General features: G+C 36.5%; 2 protein-coding genes across 9 annotated transcripts in view; one reads left to right on the top strand and one right to left on the bottom strand.

Annotated features, from left to right (window-relative positions):
- The window catches only part of TUBD1 (tubulin delta 1), a 38845-nt gene extending 33805 nt beyond the window's left edge, over positions 1–5040 (bottom strand). Inside the window, exons 1-3 of one of the 4 annotated variants that reach the window (XM_074223564.1) lie at positions 4784–5040; positions 2429–2617; positions 1366–1513 (exon numbers count right to left, since the gene is read on the bottom strand). In XM_074223564.1, coding sequence (XP_074079665.1) covers positions 1366–1513; positions 2429–2600 — 320 coding nt within the window. In that variant the 5' untranslated portion in view covers positions 2601–2617; positions 4784–5040. Of the gene's footprint in view, positions 1–1365; positions 1514–2428; positions 2618–4783 lie in introns of those variants that run through there. The other 3 variants (XM_074223563.1, XM_074223565.1, XM_074223566.1) reach the window with 3 other exon arrangements.
- A 233-nt stretch (positions 5041–5273) lies between these two features.
- Positions 5274–18355, top strand: part of RPS6KB1 (ribosomal protein S6 kinase B1) — a 42979-nt gene continuing 29897 nt past the window's right edge. For 2 of the 5 annotated variants that reach the window (XR_012475833.1, XM_074223561.1), the window contains exons 1-2: positions 5274–5712; positions 13233–13282. Coding sequence is in view for 4 of the 5 variants with exons in the window: in XM_074223561.1 (XP_074079662.1) it covers positions 5572–5712; positions 13233–13282 (191 nt within the window). In the remaining variant the exon portion in view is untranslated. Of the gene's footprint in view, positions 5713–12074; positions 12236–13232; positions 13283–18355 lie in introns of those variants that run through there. The other 3 variants (XM_074223559.1, XM_074223560.1, XM_074223562.1) reach the window with 3 other exon arrangements.

The raw sequence follows: 18355 nt of genomic DNA, 5'->3' as shown, positions 1-18355 counted from the left end.
AATCATTAGAAAAAAATTTCCATCAGCCTATATATTCCAAAGAGCTCAGAAATAGAACAAGAATCACTTTACCACATACATTATTTTACACATATAAAAGATCTCATATAAATACCATGGTCACTTTGTAAAGTATAATCCTTGTTCAGTAATATGTTCTAGAGTGTTTAAACTTTGATAAGCTATGTGCTATTTTGTTCTAGAACAGTCTGGGAAAGTCTACTGAAGAGACAAAGAAAGAAAGATAGAGAGACAGACAGACAGACAGACAGATACATGGAGGGAGAGGGAGAGGAAGAGAGGAGAAAATGACAGAAGGGGAAATGGAAGCAGGTGATCCTAAGCCCTGTAGCTGGATTGGAAACCAAAAAAAATTTTCAGGAGACTATAAACAAGCATGAAACACCAAATCCATTGCTCCCAACCATGTTTCCTCCTTTCTTGACAGTCCCTTTCTACTACATCTCCCCAGACCCATTTCTCTCGCTTTTCCCAATGTCTACACACAAACTGTTCTTAGCCTGTCACTAGAAGCTTGTAGCTGCAGAAACTATCATTTTCTCCTATTGTTGAAGGAGAAATACCTGTCTGATTTTTTTAATATTAAGAAAATGTTATATGTGCCTGCCTGATTATTTTCTAAGGGTTCTTTCAGCAGCAGGGTCTCTAACCACATGCAAATTCCCTTCAATTGTTCAAAGTAATTTCATAGTTCAATGTAAATTCATCAAGATAAGAGCAACCTCAGCTCATTCCTCTATCCCTCCTCCAATTTCCTGTCTCTCAGTCTTCCAAAATGCGTACCTGATCCATCACTTAGAGGATATGCAATTCCCCTTTTAAGAGCTTTTCCCTGTAGAGGAAGTGGCCAAAGACTATAAATTTTGGCCTATGCTCCTCTAGAGGTCAGATTCACTTGAATCTAAGCCTAGCCACTTCTTCTGGTTGTTTTCTTTTCTCTCTTTCCCTTAGGCATTCTAGCCTAGACCTTTGTTTTTTATCTAGTCCTCAAGCAAATTATTGTCTCTCCGGAAAAAAATTTAATCTGTGAACTTTGCAGGCTTGTAAAATAAAAATCCTGAGCTTTCTCAATTCTGGAGCCAGTTGAGAATTTTTCACTTTCAAGAATGCTGATCTTTGTGGCACTACCACTCATTTCCCTATCATCATTACTACCAAAAATCCTTAACCGAGATACAAATACGAAGGTAGATATTATCACCTTCTACTGTCTGAAATCAAGCTCTAATTTAAGACATTTAATGTTTACAATTGATTGGATCCACAATTTAAAATTTATGGTTGCTTTAGATTCTTCAACTGTATACCAGTAATTCCAGTGAATTTCAAATAAATCACTCTTACCCATATGCCCAATTATTTCCAGAACCTTGTTTTTGACAGAAATGCGAGTTTTGACCATACTTCCATTTACCAGAATGGGCAGCCTTTAATAGTGTTTGACTGATTACTTTGGGTTCCATGTCAATAAGCAATGCTCGGGCAACTGGAACTAGAAAGAAAAACAAAATGCAAAAAAGTTAACCACATAAAGTATCATAAATTAATGAGGTAGAAGGGCCCTTACATGCTAATTCTGAGAATAAATTTACTTTACCGGAGAGAAAAGAAGTCATCAGTCACTCTGCAAATGAAATCCAGAGAAGCAAAAATACCAACGTTATTCCTATTGTTTAGCATTCTTATGGCTGATTTTTGGAATATTTAATATTTTTAGTATTACACGTGCTGGGACTTTCTTTTCTACTTAATAACCACCTTGAAAATAGGTTGAACTGTTCCATTCTCTGTATTTGCATATAAATAAAAGTACCTAAGGGCCCTCTCCTCCAAAGCAAGCAGTAAGCTTCTAGGCTTTTATATAAGTAATTTAATACAATTAGTTTACAAGTCTGGACATTACTCCTAATCAAACATAAGAGATCCACTCTGGATCTCATTTAGGAAACAGTAACATATTGTTACATATTCAGGATATGTATCTAAGAAGTAGATAATCATCCTCTCTACTTTTCTATAATTAGGAAGAACTACAGGCTTTCAAAACAGTATCAGTATAGGTCCTTTGCGCTATCATATCACTTTCACTGTAAAAATGAAAACAGAACAATCTCCATAATGAAAGGTTCATTTAACAGTTTTACTTTAATACAAAATTTTTCCAATTTTAAATTAAATTTTCTTTGTAACATTTATTAGGTATTCATTGTTATACAAAGCAATGGATGTTTGAAAAAATTAAAGTGAATATACATAGATTTTTGGACTTTTCTAGGGTGCTTCCTGTTAAACTAGGCAATACTTTCATTTTCAATTATTGGTATTCTGGGGTCAACATCTAGGAAAAGGGGGAAAAAGGAAATAGAATGAGTTGTTCTCAATGGTCATTACCACATTAATTACATACCTCCACTTTTCTCTTCATTAAAGAAATGTTCTTTGCAAGAGGCCTGATATATGCCATTCTCCTTCTTTGAGCAGAATCCCTGGGTACTATATAAGTCTCTGCATATAACATCAAATACTTCATAACCAATCTGATTGCCACATTGACCGAGTTGAACTGTGACTATTGACATGGCAACCAAACCTTTTCCTACAAAGTAAATAAAGCAGAAGAGGAAAGATCATGTCTTTGAAAATAATTACAGATTATCATTAAGGGTGAATAAAAACATATGCATACATCTCAAACTAATTACAAATTAAGCAACTTTATATAACAGTAATAACATTCAGGCCCAGATGAAGAGAAATTGTGCCTAACAATTTCTGCTATTTATTTAAAAGAAAAAGTTATATTCTTTTCATGAGATGGGACTGTATTGTTTTGGAAATGTACTATAGGGAACTCCCAAGAAATAAACTTCCTGTATAAATACAAATGAAACCTGCACTGAAATGTGAGTTGGTTACCTGGGGTATGAGATGAGAGAATGAGTAAGGGAGGGGGAGGGGGAGGGGGAGAGAGAGAGAGAGAGAGAGAGAGAGAGAGATTGAGATTGAGGATTTTTAAATTGCTTTTTGATTTAAGAATTTTATATTCTCTTACCTAGCTCCTCTGAACAAAAAGAAAAGGAAAAACAAAACCCTTGTAACAAATGTCAATGGTAGTTGATGCAGATATTTTTCATACTCTACTGCTTTTCTTCTGATTCTGTATACATTGAGTTTTTTTGTGCCAGTTTTTGTTTTTTTCCAGTTTGATAATGTGAACTGGTAATTCCAAAGTTTTTTTTTTGTTTTTGTAAGGCAATGGGGTTAAGTGACTTGCTCAAGGCCACACAGCTAGGTAGTTATTAAGTGTCTGAAGCTGGATTTGAACTCAGGTACTCCTGACTCCAGGACTGGTGCACCACCTAGCTGGCCCTATTCCAAAGTCTTTTAATTTGTATGTCTTTGATTATTAATGAGATTGAGAAATTTTCAAGTTTATTTTTTTGCAAATGACATGATAATAGATCTGTAAAATTCAGCTTTTTCATCCAGAAAATGAATGAAGGCATTGATGTGGCAAAGTTACAAGATACCCACCTTAAAGATCAAGAAAATGTCACAAAACTTTGATTTGCAGCAACAACAAAAATTGGCAAACATTTGGCAGTTGTTATTTGGAAAGCCATCTTGTGAGAAGACAGTATATTTCAATCATTCTCGTTTTATAGAAAGATGTAAACAATTAAAAATTAATAATCATTATAGTTTATGAGGGGTAACCAACTTAGATGATTGCTTAAATTAAGAACTAATGTCATGGGGCGGCTAGGTGGCGCAGTGGATAAAGCACCGGCCCTGGAGTCAGGAGTACCTGGGTTCAAATCCGATCTCAGAAGCTTAATAATTACCTGTGTGGCCGTGGGAAAGCCACTTAACCCCATTGTCTTGCAAAAACCTAAAAAAAACAACAACTAAAGAACTAATGTCATAATGGTGCCTCTGCTTTTTGTACAGAACATCAAAAGATCAGATGGATGAAACTGAAATCTCTCCACACCTTAGAATATAACTTTTTGTTTTGCTTTTGTGACTCACCATTAGGATGCCCTTCCAAACTTAGCTATACAGCACCTATTTTGACCCTTACAAGAAAAGTTCAGTCGGTCAACTATCATTTACCAAAAACCTACTCTGAGCTAGATAGAAATGACTACAAAGGACTACCTAGGACCAAAAAAGACTACCAAGGACTACCGAGGACCAAAAAAGACTACAAAGGACTACAGAGGGCCAAAAAAGACCAAAAAAACCCCAAGGTAATACTGAATTTTCCAGTCTGTCCCACTCAGGGTGTGATGGGGAAGAAAAGCAAACAACTATGTACGAACTAAATACTTCTTAAATTGGGGTGGTCTCAGAGGCACTTTGAGTCATTGAAACAAAAATAATTCTGACCTAGCTTATATTTTTAAAAAAAAGCCAGATCTTCGTACTAAATCAATGCACACTGTTTTGAGGACGCTTTAGGACGCTTCTCAAGTAGTTTTGTGATACATTATATAGTGCATTCCTTGCGAGCAGGGGTTGGCTTTACTTTGTATCACCGGCGCTTAGCAAGGGGCTTTAATACTTGCTCATTGACTGGATCAGAAAAAGAAACAAAAACAAAAAAGACTGTGGGCCGGTTAGGCAGCCGCAGCCCCCGGGCTCCCCACGGGTGCAGGCGGCGGGGATGCTGCTGGGGCTCCCCGGGCCTGGAGGAGGAGGACACTGGCCTTGGTCGCTCCCGGACATCACAAGGCCTCTCTGGGCTCGGGCTGCTCACCGGCAGTCAGGAGGCCGGCCCGGGCCCCGGCCCCGCCGCCGCCGCCGCCGCCCTCCAAGGTCTGGTCCGGCTCCCGGTGTCCCGGTCCTGCAGGCAGCTTCTCCGCCCCCGGCCCCACGCCGCGAGGCTGCGGGGCTGCGGCCCCTAAAATTTCCCGCGAGGTCCCCTGGGCGAAGGCCAGGGCGGCGACAAATGAGCGCGCCGGCCGCCCGCCCTCGCGCTGGGCCCTCTCACCGAGGGCTGGGGGGCCACCGGCACAAGCCGCGCTACCCCTAGCTAACGGCCCTCAACGCGCGCATGCTCACTTTTCTCGACCAATCCCTCCCCAAACCTCACTCCTGCGCACATCCGCCGTCCGAGTTCCAGGCAGAATGAGTGCGCATGTCCATTTCTGCGACCTCTTCTGCCGCTGTTCCTCCGAGCCCTTCCTCGGCCGCGGGTGGGGGGGGTGGGGGGGGCAAAAGTAGGCGCAAATTCCGATTCCACTGAATCAGCTTCGGAAACACCACTCTCTCCCGCCGTTTGTCCAACGCTTTTAGTGACAAGTTGCAGACTTAAGGTTATCCCTTCGGCTTCAGGAGAGGTTGTGCGCATGTCCGAACCTCTATTTCGGTCGCAGAGCTAGAGCGGCATTTGCCCGCTGCCCGTAGTTCGGCTTCGCGCGTTGCCCCGCGCATGTGCAGTGACCGAACTTGCGGTGTGAACTCCGGGCCCGAGCGCAGTCGCACTGAGACCAGGCAGCTGGTGATGGCGGCGGCGGCAGCGGCGGCTGCGGCGAGCCCGGGCCCATGAGGCGGCGGCGGCGGCGGGACGGATTTTACCCAGCGCCAGACTTCAGAGACGGGGAGCCTGAGGCCATGGCAGGAGTTTTTGACATCGACCTGGACCAGCCGGAGGACGCAGGCTCTGAGGATGAGCTGGAGGAAGGGGTGAGGCCCGGGGTTGGGGGGCTGAGCCGGGCGGCCCGGCCGGGCCGGGCCGGGGTGACAGGGCCGGGGCGTAGGCCCGGGCCCAGGGAGTCGGGGCCCAGGACTGCGGCTAGGGCCCGAGCTGGGGGGGAGGGCGAGGCGAGCGGAGCCGGAGGGCGGGCCCGGCGCGGCGGGGCGACCCCGAGTCTGGCGGGGCGGGGGGAACTGCTGGCGGGCACAGGTGCACCCCCTCCCCTCCCCCCGGGGCTGAGCCTGGGGCCGCGGGGCTGGGCGGACAGCCGAGAGGTGCGGGGTGTGGACAGCTCTGCTGCCCCCCGGGGTCCCGCGCCCCGGGCTCGGCCCGGCGCCCGCCGAGGGCTCGCCCAGCTGTTGGGATGACAGCTGGAAAGTTCCTGCGGGCTGTGCGGGCCACCCTCGTGCTGCATCTTGCAGGGTTTGGGGGCCGGGGGTTACGGTGTTTTACTTTGTGAGCTGTGATCCCCTTCTGCCCCCTTCCTCACCGGCCCCCCGAACCCCCAAGGCCAGAGGTTTGTGCAATTTACTGATGAGATTTGGGAATGGAGAAAACAATGCTGACAGCTGTGATTTGGCTTCCCCAAAATAAATTGCTTTATCTGGAATTTGTTAAGAGATGGTTCCAGGGCCACCTTGCTATATGATAGGAATATTATCTAGTTTATTTTAAATAGACACATTTTAAGTGTTTTTTTTTTTACAGTTGGTGAATCAAAAATAATTTATTTCTATGCCAGTGAACATCAGTGATAAGGCAAAGTTGAGAATAAGATCTGATTGCCTAAGCTATTTTATATATTTTAGTACTTTAAAAGATCTGTAATTTCATCTTTGTAGATACCCCCCTCCCACCATGATCATCCCCTCACACACCTTAATAGATAGCCGTCTTTTGAACGTGAAGGAGAAACAGTCCTAACTGACCAGAAGTACCTCCGAAATTAAAGCTATGTCCAGAAACGGTGTTCAAAATTAGGAGAAGCCTGCTAGTTCCTAATATAATGATCCCTCTAGCCCATTATTGGTCTCTCCATCTGTAAACTGACAAATAAGCTCAGTCTGACATGAGCAGTAAAACCAGAGAAACATTATTTAAATAAGGTAAGCCTAAATTGGCACTGATAACTTTCATATGATACTGATATGTTAATGAGCAAATCCCAAAGAGGACTGGAAGAAAATAGATACACTTACACTCCCCCCCCCCCATTCTGGCGCCTGTAATTTCACCATCGGTGTTGGGAACTCCTGAGATAAAACTGAAGTTGAATTCCCTTCAAATCTTATTATATAGTGGTTTTTCTGGTTTGTTTTTGTTCTTCTCTGTAATTTCAGCATTCAAAGAGGGAAGGAACTCAGTTGAGGGAATATGTACTGCTACTGCAAATATAAAAGGTTTGGTTTAGGTTTCCTGGCACTCTTGAGAGGTTGTGACTTGCTCACAGCAAGTACATGGAATCCAGAACTTCCTAGGGCAGTTCTAGCATATAGTTTTGTGAGTTGATATGGCCAAAAATAATACATTATTTTGCTGGTCAGAATTTAGGTGATGAACTTTTCCAAGCTTAGACTGTCCCTATAAGAACATTTGTTAATACTAGTAACTGCAAATGTGTTACAAATGAGTATTTGTGTATATAGACAGATAAACCTATATCTAACTATATATATATATATATATATATATATATATATATATATATATACATATATATATACACATACATACCCACATTGCTTTCAGATTTGATGAACACTTTACATATATTATCTCATTTATATTGGTCCACAATCCTTTCTACTTTGCTAAAATTTAATACCTTTAGAACTTAGTATCACCACCACATCCTGATAAGTCACCAACATGGGTTGTTGGACATGAGATTTAAAAATATTAATGAGCTGAATATTGTTTCCCATTTTCCTTTTAAATTTAAAAAAGAAAAATTTAAATAGAATAATGATCTGAAAGCTGAATACTTTAAATACACTTAGTTACCCAGTGCAATTCTCATCTCCTCAGACAATGATAGCTTCTACACATTACCAGACTGACAAATGTCAGGATTAAAAAGATATATAATATTTATACATGCATGTATATATTTGTATTAAAGATATGTAAATAAAAGATAACCATGTGTATATACATGCCATATATATATTTATAGCTGTTTTCTTTTTTGAAGAAATTTGAGTACCCTAAAGAAGGGAAATTAAAACAGGAGTGAATGATGCTTTTCTTATCATGATCATCTTTACCACCCTATAAATCTACCACCTTTCCCAACTTCTTTATTTCTCTTGACAGAACCGTACTCCTAGTTTTGTAACTTGAAAAATAATCTTTGAATCCCTCCTTCTTCCCTTTACCTACATAATATCTCTCCCTTCAGTTCTCTTCTCTTTACTCATAGACAGCCACCCTAGAGCAATCCTGAATTTATAGGCTATTATAATGGTCTCTTAATTGGTCAGTGCTTTTAGTTTCACACTCTCCAATGTGTCTTCCCCTGACCTACTGAAATACCCTTCTTAAAGCACAGATCTGAACATGATCATCTACTTAAAAAGCTACTGTTTCCCCCTTGCCCCTAGAAGAGAACACAAACCCTTCCACTAAACTTTTAAAATCCTTTGGCTCAAACTACTCTTTTCATACTTATTTCAACAACTGTTTCCCTTTAGGCTACTCACTGTTCCTTCTGTTCTGCTTCTGTGCATTTGCCTTGTTGCAAGGAATACCCTTCACTCCTTAACAACTCTGTTCAGATGAAGTTCCTCTCTCTACTTTCTCCTACCCCCCAGCTATTAATTCTTTAGTCCTTCCTAGGATTTATAGGCTTCTTAAGGGCGGGAACTGTTTCATTTAATTTGTACCCTAGTCCATTTTACTCACAGGCACTAAATAAAGGTAATGGATTAAACATAGGGACTGGGACTATGATTTCCTTGCTATAGGTAAGGAAACTCCCTCTAACAATGTAGGCCAACACCTTTACTACCAATTAGTTTTAAGAGAGTTGCACAGAGCTTTATTGATTTGGCCAGGGTCATATAGCCCGTATATATCAAAATCAGAACTTGAACTCAGGTCTTGTTGATTTTAAGGCCAGTTCTCTATTGACTCCATCACATAGCCTCTTTAAAATAATGGAATTTCTTTCTTTGAAAAATGTCTATTGAATTGTCAAGTTGAATTAAGCCTGAGAGGTATTTAGAGAGGTAAGTAGACTGGGAGGGAAAGGTAGCTTGTTTCAATATTTTTTAACGTTTAATTCTATGTTCATGTTAATTTAGTGCTTAGGTTTTGATGTTATTGAAACTTTATGAAATATTAAATACTATTTGAAACAAAAAGGGAATTTTTAACCTGCTTCTTAGAGCTTTCATAATCTTTGACATGACATATTTTTATTTGTTGTATGACAATTTTACAATTATAAGTTCATCATCTCTTATTTATGCTTATTTATGCTGGAAGCAGCTCAGTAATGCAGTGGATATAGTGCCAGGACTGAAGTCAGTTCAATTTGGCCTCAGATAGCTACTAGGCTTTGTGACCCTAGCCAAGTCACTTAATCCTGTTTGCCTCAGTTCCTTATTTGTTAAATGAGCTGAAATGGAAATGGTAAACCATCCAGTACCTTTGCCAAGAAAACCCCAAATGAGATCATGAAGAGTCAGATATGACAGAAAAATGTATCTGAAGAGTCAAATGTGACTGAACAACAAACTTTTACATTAGGAAAAAAATTTGAAAAAATTCAAAGACTCTGAAACAATCCTTATTTCCCTTTTATATTTATCAAATATCTTTTTAAAAAATTTACTGTTCAAACCAATATATTCCTCTTGTTTTAGAGAAACTTACTTTGGAATTTTGTTGATTTTGTTGAATTAAGTTTTCTACTTTGTGCTAATAGCTTGCAGAATACAAAAAAATTAAGCCTATAAACATCACTTATTGCCAATCAGTCAGCAGTTAGTTTGCCCTCAGTATGATGTAGTGGAAAGAACTTAGATCTAAATCAAGAGATTTGGTTTCAAGTGTACATGCTCTGCCACTTCAGCCATTTAACTTTCAGCAACTTACTGTAATTTTCTGGTCCTTGACTTCCTTATCAGAAAACTGAGTTGGACTTTGGAATCTATAAAGAACATTTTCCATTCTACATTTTACTGAAGTGTTATTTATTGATAAATGGCAGTGCTGCATGTTTTGAGTGTCAGATAACCACTAGGATTATACTTTATGGGATGTCAATATAATCCATTTAGAATGGGGCAAAGCCTTCCCTCGATTCACCAAGTACTTGCTAATTAGTTTTTCAATACTTAAAATCTTTCAAAGAGCAACAAATATAACAGACTAAATTTATATATTTATAAGAATAACTAGCATTTAACATATAAAGGGCTTAAGATGTCTTATCTCATTTGATCCTCACAACAGCTCTCTGAGACAGGTGCTCTTATGATACTCATTTTCATTTGAAGAAACTGAATCTGAGAAGTTAAATAAATGACTTTGTTTTAGGTCACACAGTGGCTTTAGTCAGGATTTGAACTTGGAATTGCTGATTTCCAAGTCCAATACCACCCACATTGGCTGTGCATCTTGCTGCCTAAAATCAAATAAAAATTTAATATCTGTGAAAAGGAAACCTAATTGAAAACTTTTAATAAATGAGAGGCCCATTGTTTTGACAGATAAAGAGTTTAAGGACTACCTAAATCCTTCCTCAGACACATCTTGGTCATCACTTTAGCTCTCAGTGCCCCTTTCTATTCTGCATTGGCCAAGGGAGTTTCTTCTTTGGGTAGTACCCTACATAGATGATAAACAAAAAAGAAGTCCAGTGGGATTTTTGGTCAATGGCTATAATCTGGGACAATAAGTTGAAACCAGAGAAAAATTCTGTTGTCAGAATATTGTAAGAATTTATTGAACTTTTCTGTTTGTTGTAAGAACATAAAACTAGAAATTAAACAAAAAATGGTTATATACTGAATTTGTAGTTTGTAGTATGTTCAGAGCACTGACTTTAGATTAATGTATAAGATCATCTAAGTAAAAAGTTGAAAATATCTTTTTTTGAAACTTGAGAGTTCTAGAAGTAAAGTAAATGTAGTTAATGTAGTTTTAAGATCACTAATTAATTTTCTGAGCCTATGATGTGAAAAGTAAGAGATTTCTTCAAAGGAGATTTAATTTACTGAATTACTATCATCAAGGATTTTCATGTTTGATGCCTTTGAAAAGTGGTTGGTGTTCAATAATTGTATTGTATGGGGTTTATTATGTTGGGAATTGCTTTCTCATTTTAATTAATTAAAACTAATTTGTAATCTCCTAGTTTATAAATATGGGCTGAACTTTAAAAATTATACATTTGTTTAAAAATATTTTCTCAGGTTTTTTATTAACTTAAACTGATTTTCTTCTTCATTCCTGGTCATCCTAACTTAAGGTTTGATTTAATAAGGGAACTATAGTAAACATCTGAATGGAAAGAAGATTTAATGGATGTTTTTTGAATGACAATATCTGCCATTCTAGAATTGCTTAACTTTTTAATGATTATATTAAATTTCATTAGACTTTGTAAAGTGTGTGTATATGTATCTGTATTTATTTTAATACATGAGAACTTTTGCAAACATGTCATTCTGCTAAGTCAGCTTGATACAGTGTATTTTGTATGGTGTTTGGGAGATAAGTTTAGGCTTTGTCAGATAGGAATAGGGAATTCCAACAATATCTCTTTGTAAAACACAGGAAAAGTAAGAGATAGAAAATATAATTATGAGGGTCACACAAATAAGCCACATTTTCATAGTACTGCAAACTTTACAAGTACTCTCTTTAAAACTACCCATGTAAAATTTATAGTACAAGTATTATTATTGCTATTAGTGTTGCAGCCAGGATTTAAAATTAGGTCTCCTAATTTAAGATGCAGAGAGAGTGCCACTTTCTGACATCATACTTTTTTTTTAAATGGGAAAGAAGAAAGAAAAACCTTACAATACAGAAATGTGGATAAAGCTTCATGTGAAAGAAAATTGCTTATGTAAGCTGTAATGCTGATTTTGAAAGTCTTCCTCTCATTTTGAAGCTTCTAGTATGCTGGGTTTCTGATGGATACTAGGAATAGATGACTTGTTTTAACAACTTTTTATAACGGTAGAAGTTTCCAGCACATATGCAGCTGCAGGTGGTAATATAGACCCATCTAGTTCAGGAAATGAAACACAGCCATAGGGCATATCTTGAGGTGGAGAGTTGGCTTCAAAGCTATGGTTCTTTGTTAACTACTTTGTGGTCTTCAATTTAGAACTGAATAAAAGTAACATCAGAGAAGAGCAGAATTATGTAATACCAGCTGCATTACTTCTGAAAGATGGTCAGAGTCTTTTGTCTTAAAAGCAACTACGTCACAATAGGTGATTTACTCATAGTTGTGGAGATTAAAAAGTCTTCAAACCAAGGAAGAAAAAATGTGTAAGTAGAAAGAGTGTGAGTTTCTTGTATTGCCCCCACTAAATATGCCTTTGCTTTACTCAAGAAGAGGCCACTCTGAGGAAACCATAATTCTGGCCTGTTCACACTAGTTTTTTTGGCCAAAGTGGTTGGATGAATTTGTTTTCCTGGTATTTGATCTTTCAGAAAGAGCTGTGACAGTATTCTTTGCCTAAATTGGTTGACTAGTTTTAAAAGCGAGATAATTATAGTCAACTGACTGTCTTTTATATTCTACTGTCATGAAGAACTATCATGAATTAATTAATTATTTTTAAAAAGCTAGCGTGGATTTACAGTTAGCATTATACCCTTCAAACATGATTTCAGGTTCATAATCAAGTGGAATGTATTTTTTAATAAAATCTATTAACTTCCCTTAGGCAATTTTGCATTTCCTGATATCACTAATTTTTGCTATCCTCTATCACCAAGTAATTTTGTAACCCGCTATTATCAAGTTTGAAATGGAATATTTAGTCCCAGAACCTTTAGCTATTTGGTCTTCTTGCAATAATTTTTAAATTTTGCCTCAACCAGAATGAAAAATAGAGCTAACTACCATGATTCTAAATGAACAGGAGAGGACAGGAAAAATATATTATGTTAATTCATTATTTTATGTTTGGAATATAAAGGCTTTCAGTTTCAAAAATACAAAGAATAGGTGATTTTTTTGGACAGGTGGGAAACATTTTAATGCAATTTCTGAAATAATATTAGTCACTGATGAACAATTTCAACAGCTATCAACTGTTTTAAAAAATAGAATCTCCACAATAGTACTGGAATTCTAATTGTTTAGTTACTTTTCTGTGAAAAGCATTTTGATGCCCTACAAACTGTTTTCTGAAAGTTTTTTTAAATGATAATGTTCAACTACTAATAAACTGCAGAGAATTTCAGTTCTTTTAAGTTCTTGGCCAGATATTATATAACCCTGATGTTTTTTAAAAAAGAATTTAATCTTTTTTTTCAGGGTCAATTAAGTGAAAGTATGGACCATGGGGGAGTTGGACCATATGAAATGTAAGTTTGTTCTAAAATATTCTTCTAATAGAGTGCTAACTTTTATAGGCAAGTAATTCTCTTTTTGTTTTTGCACTTTAATAGCATTTTCTTTTTCCAATTACACATAAAGATAGTTTTCAACATTCATTTTGGTTCCAAGTTTTTGATTTCCAAATTTTTCTCCATTTCTTTCTTCCCTCCTCAAGACAGCAAACAATCTGATATAGATTTTATATACAGTCATGTTAAGCATATTTCCACATTAGTTTTCTTAAAAAAAAAAGAATCAGGACAAAAGGGAAAATCCACAAGGAAGAAAAAACAAAAAAAAAATGAAAATAGGATGCTTTGATCAGATTTCATAGTTCTTTGGATGTAAATAGCTTTTTCCATTACAAGTCTTTTAAAATTGTCTTGAATCATTGTACTGTTGAAAAGAGTCAAGTTCATCATAGTTGATCATCACACAGAGTAGCTGTTACTATTTATTACAATGTTCTGTTTCGACTCACTTTACTCAGCATCAGTTCATGTAAATCTTTACAGGTTTTTCTGAAATCTTTCTGCTCTTTGTATGACCTTGAGCAAGTCACTTAACCCCATTGCCTTGCAAGAAAAAGGGAAAAAAATTTACTGCTCATTATTTCTTTTTTGCTTTTTTTTTTTGCAAGGCAATGGGGTTAAGTGACTTGCCCAAGGTCACATAACTAGGTAATTATTAAGTGTCTGAGGCCAGATTTGAACTCAGATTTTCCCTGACTCCAGGGCTAGCGCTCTATCCACTGCTCCACTTAGCTGCTCCTTGCTCATTATTTCATATAGAATATTAGTATTCCATTACATTCATATATCACAGTTTGTTTGGCCATTCCCCAGTAGTGGGCATTCCCTTGATTTCAAATTCTTTGCCATCACAAAAAGAACTGCTATAAATATTTTTGTACATCTATTTCCCTTTCTTATGATCCCACTGAGATACAAACCTAGTAGTGGTATTGCTTGATCAAAGGGTAGGCACAGTTTTATAGCCCTTTGGGCATAGTTCCAAACTGATCTCCAGAATGGTTGGATCAGTCTACAATTCCACCAGCAGAGCATTGTGTCCCACTTTTTCCCATGTCTTTTCCAAAATTTATCATTTTCCTTTTCTGTTTTATTAGCCAATCTGGTAGGTGTGAGGGTGATCAGAGTTGTTTTAGTTTGTATTTGTCTAATCAATAGTAATTTAGAGCATTTTTTTAAATTTATTTTTTAAATTTTTAATTTTTTATTTAATTTTTTAAATTTACCTTCTTCTTAAGTCAAACTATTCCTTGTTCTCTGAATTTGCTTGTGGTATCACCCTTTATGTCTAAATCATGTACCCATTTGACCTTATCTTAGTATAGGATATGAGTTGTTCATCAGTACTTAGTTTCTGCCATACTATTTTCCAGTTTTCCCAGCAGTTGTTGTCATGTAGTGAGTTCTTATCTCAGAAGCTGGAATCTTTGGGTTTACTACTGTCTTGTGTACCTAACCTATTTTACTGATCTACCACTCTATTTTGTAGCCAGTATCAAATAGTTTGATGATTACCTCTTTATAATAGTTTTAATTGTGGTATATGGCAAGGCCACCTTCCTTTGTATTGTTTTTCAATGATTCCCTTAATATTCTTGATTTTTCATTCTTCTAGATGAATTTTATTATTATTTTTCCTAATTGTATAAAATAAATTTTTGGAATTTGATGGATATGGCACTGAATAAATAAAATAATTGAGGTAGAATTGTTATTTTTATTTATTAGCTCAGTCTGCCCATGAGCAATTGCTATTTTTCCATTTGTTTAGATATGACTTTGTGTGAAAAATGTTTTTTAATTGTATTCATTTAGTTCTTGGGTTTGTCTTGACAGGTAGCCTTACAAATATTTTATATTGCCCACAGTTATTTATATGCTGCTGGGCTTTGTTGATAATAAGTAGAAATGCTGATGATTTATGTAGGTTTATTTTATATCCTAACTTTGCTAAAGTAGTTAATTGTTTCAGTTAATTTTTAGTTGATTCTATAGTTTTTTTAAGTATACTGTCATATCATCTGCAAAGAGTAATAGTTTTGTTTAGACTATATTATTTTTTCTTCTAATTTAGAGTATCATTACAATATCCTTTTTTTTTTTTTAATTTAAGGCAATGGGGTTAAATGACTTACTTGCCCAAGGTCCCATTAAGTGTTTGGGGCCAGATTTGAATTCATGTTCAAATAGAGCCAGTGCTCTATCCACTGTGCTACCTAGCGGTCCCTAAAGAGTGATAGTTTTGTTTCTTCATTACCAATTATATTTCCTTCAGTTTTTCTCTTATTGCCAAAGCTAACATTTTTAGTACACTGGTGAATAATAGTGGTGATAATGAACATTCTTGTAATTTTGATCTTAGTGAAAATGCTCTCATCCCCCCTTACATATAATATTTTCTGATGGTTTTTGGTAGGTATTGCTTATCATTGTAAGGAAAACCCCACATTTATTCCTAGGCTTTTCAGTATTTTTTTTCATTTAATAATATCTTTCTTCAGTGTTTTTAATGGGAATGGTGCTGTATTTTGTCAAAAGCCTTTTCTGCCTTTTTGAGATAATCATATGATTTCTGTTAGTTTTCTTTTGAAGTGGTTAAATTATGCTGATTGCATTGAACCAGACCTGCATTCCTGGTATAAATCCCACGTGGCGTATTATGCTGGTGACAAATTGCTGTAATCTCTTTGCTAATTTTTTATTTAAAATTTTTGCAGCTATATTCATTAGGGAACTTGGTCTGTGACTTTCTTTCCCTGTTTTAGCTCTTCCTGGTTTAAGTATCAACACCATACAGTAGTAAATGATTATAGTACTCTCTCTCTCTCTCTCTCTCTCTCTCTCTTTTTTTTTTTTAAGGATTTTTGCAAGGTAAATGGGGTTAAGTGGCTTGCCCAAGGCCACACAGCTAGGTAATTATTAAGTGTCTGAGCTCTGATTTGAATTCAGGTACTCCTGACTCCAGGGCCGGTGCTCTATCCACTGTGCCACCTAGCCGCCCCTACCTTTTTTTTCTTTAGAAAGATTTTATTAATTTAAGTTTTATAATTTTTCCCCCATTCTTGCTTCCCTCCCCCCACCCCCCACAGAAGGCAGTCTGTTAGTCTTTACATTGTTTCCATGGTATATATTGATCTCAATTGAATGTGATAGGAGAAAAATCATATCCTTAAGGAAGAAAAATAAAATATAAGAGATTGCAAAATTTTATAATAAGATAACGGGTTTTTTTCCAAATTGAAGGTAATAGTTCTTGGTCTTTGTTCAAACTCCACAATTCTTTCTCTAGCTACAGATAGTACTCTACTTTTTGATAAACCCAAAGACGCCAGCTTCTGGGATAAGAACTTACTACTCGACAAAAACTGGAAAAACTGGAAACTGGAAAAATAAAAAGAATTTGATAGGACTCCTATTTTTCCAAAAAGTTTATATAGTATTGAAATTAATTGTTCTTTAATTAACTGTTTAGCACAATTCACTTCTGAACCTATCTGTCCCTGGGGATTCTGAGAACTTAGGTCACTTTTGAGTAGTTTCATGGCATAGTATTGCATTGAATGACTTAGATAAAGGGTATTCATCCCATAGCTTAATTTTTTAAAGTCATGTAAGTTATGCAGAAAAGTCAAGTACTTTCTGTTATACATTATGAAATTATTCTTTTACTAAAGTATATATAATATGTTACTATTTGGTTAAACTAAAGTGAACATGTTACTAGTTGGGTAGCTGATTTCCCCTCAATACTAAGAAAATGCATTATAATACAAGCATAATAGTCATGAAGAATTAATTTAAATTATTAGACAAAATTGATACCTTTTTAGTGCCCTTATTTCAGATTAACTGCAAATGTGGAAAGATGAAAGAATTTAATTGTATTTTTAATTACAACAGTGGAAGTGGTTGAATTTTTCCATTTAATTTCATTTTGAACTTAAAAGCAAATAAAATGTGTTTCCAATTATATATATTTTTTGTTTTTCTTGATGGGAGCGTGAAAATTATTTATCAAGTATAAGTAAGTCAATGTAAGACTCAATTGAAAATATATGTTATTTACATAAAGTATCACAAGATTAAAAATACACAGTATTTGTATTTTAATACAAGTGTCCAAAAGCAAACTATAATAGTTTGTACAATACAATTAATTCTCTGCCACTAAGTATCAAGTTTCTTTAAAAAAAAAGTCAAATATTCAAGGTTTTTGCTAATTAAAAAAGTAACTCAAAGATGTAACTAAAGTGAAGGTAAACTTTGGCAGTGTCATTTCCCAACAATCAAACTTAAAATTTGTATGTGGTCATCAATTAGTAGGTAAAGAAGCATTTCTTTCATCATATGTGTCAATTTGAGGATTTTCTTCAACATCTCTGCCTACTTCTTCACCTCCAGAATCAGACTCCCCAAATGCTGGATTATTTTGTGGTTCACAGTTTTCTAGAGACTGGCCAGTTAACCTATCATATCTGCCATATATTGTACATGTCCTGCTAGTTCTGCCAGTTCCTTATTTTCTTCTTTTAGGTGGGCAATTTCGTTGTCCTTCTGTTCTCCAGTTATATATTGCAGAACAAAAAGAGGAGTGTTTTAAATGAGGTTGTGTATCTCCAGCATATAGAACTTGCTTTTCTATTTAAGTATATGATATATTCAGCATTTATCTTTCAAATCTGCTCTTTATCTGTGATTACTTTCCCTTTTAAAAAAGAAAAAAGAAAGAAAACAAAACTCTTGATGCAAATATATCTTAAGTTTTTCAATGTTTTTCTTTACAATGTTGTTATAGTATTATCTTGTAAATTGTTCTCCTGACTTCACTCACATCAGTTCATATAGTTTTTTTCCTTAAACTGTTCCCTTCAACATTTTTTTTATAGCCTGGTAATTTCTGTTGTATTCATACTTTAATTTGTTCAACCATTCTCCATCTGATAGGCATCTCCTTATTTTCTCATTCTTTGCTATTATAAAAAGAGCTGCCATAAATATTCTTATACATATGACTCCTTTCTGTCTTTC

The sequence above is a fragment of the Macrotis lagotis genome, chromosome 2 (assembly GCF_037893015.1).
Source record: "Macrotis lagotis isolate mMagLag1 chromosome 2, bilby.v1.9.chrom.fasta, whole genome shotgun sequence".
In the NCBI taxonomy this organism is placed as follows: Eukaryota; Metazoa; Chordata; class Mammalia; order Peramelemorphia; family Peramelidae; genus Macrotis; species Macrotis lagotis.
The sequence above is the reverse complement of the archived record's forward strand: the minus strand, read 5'-3'. Positions and strand labels throughout refer to the sequence as shown.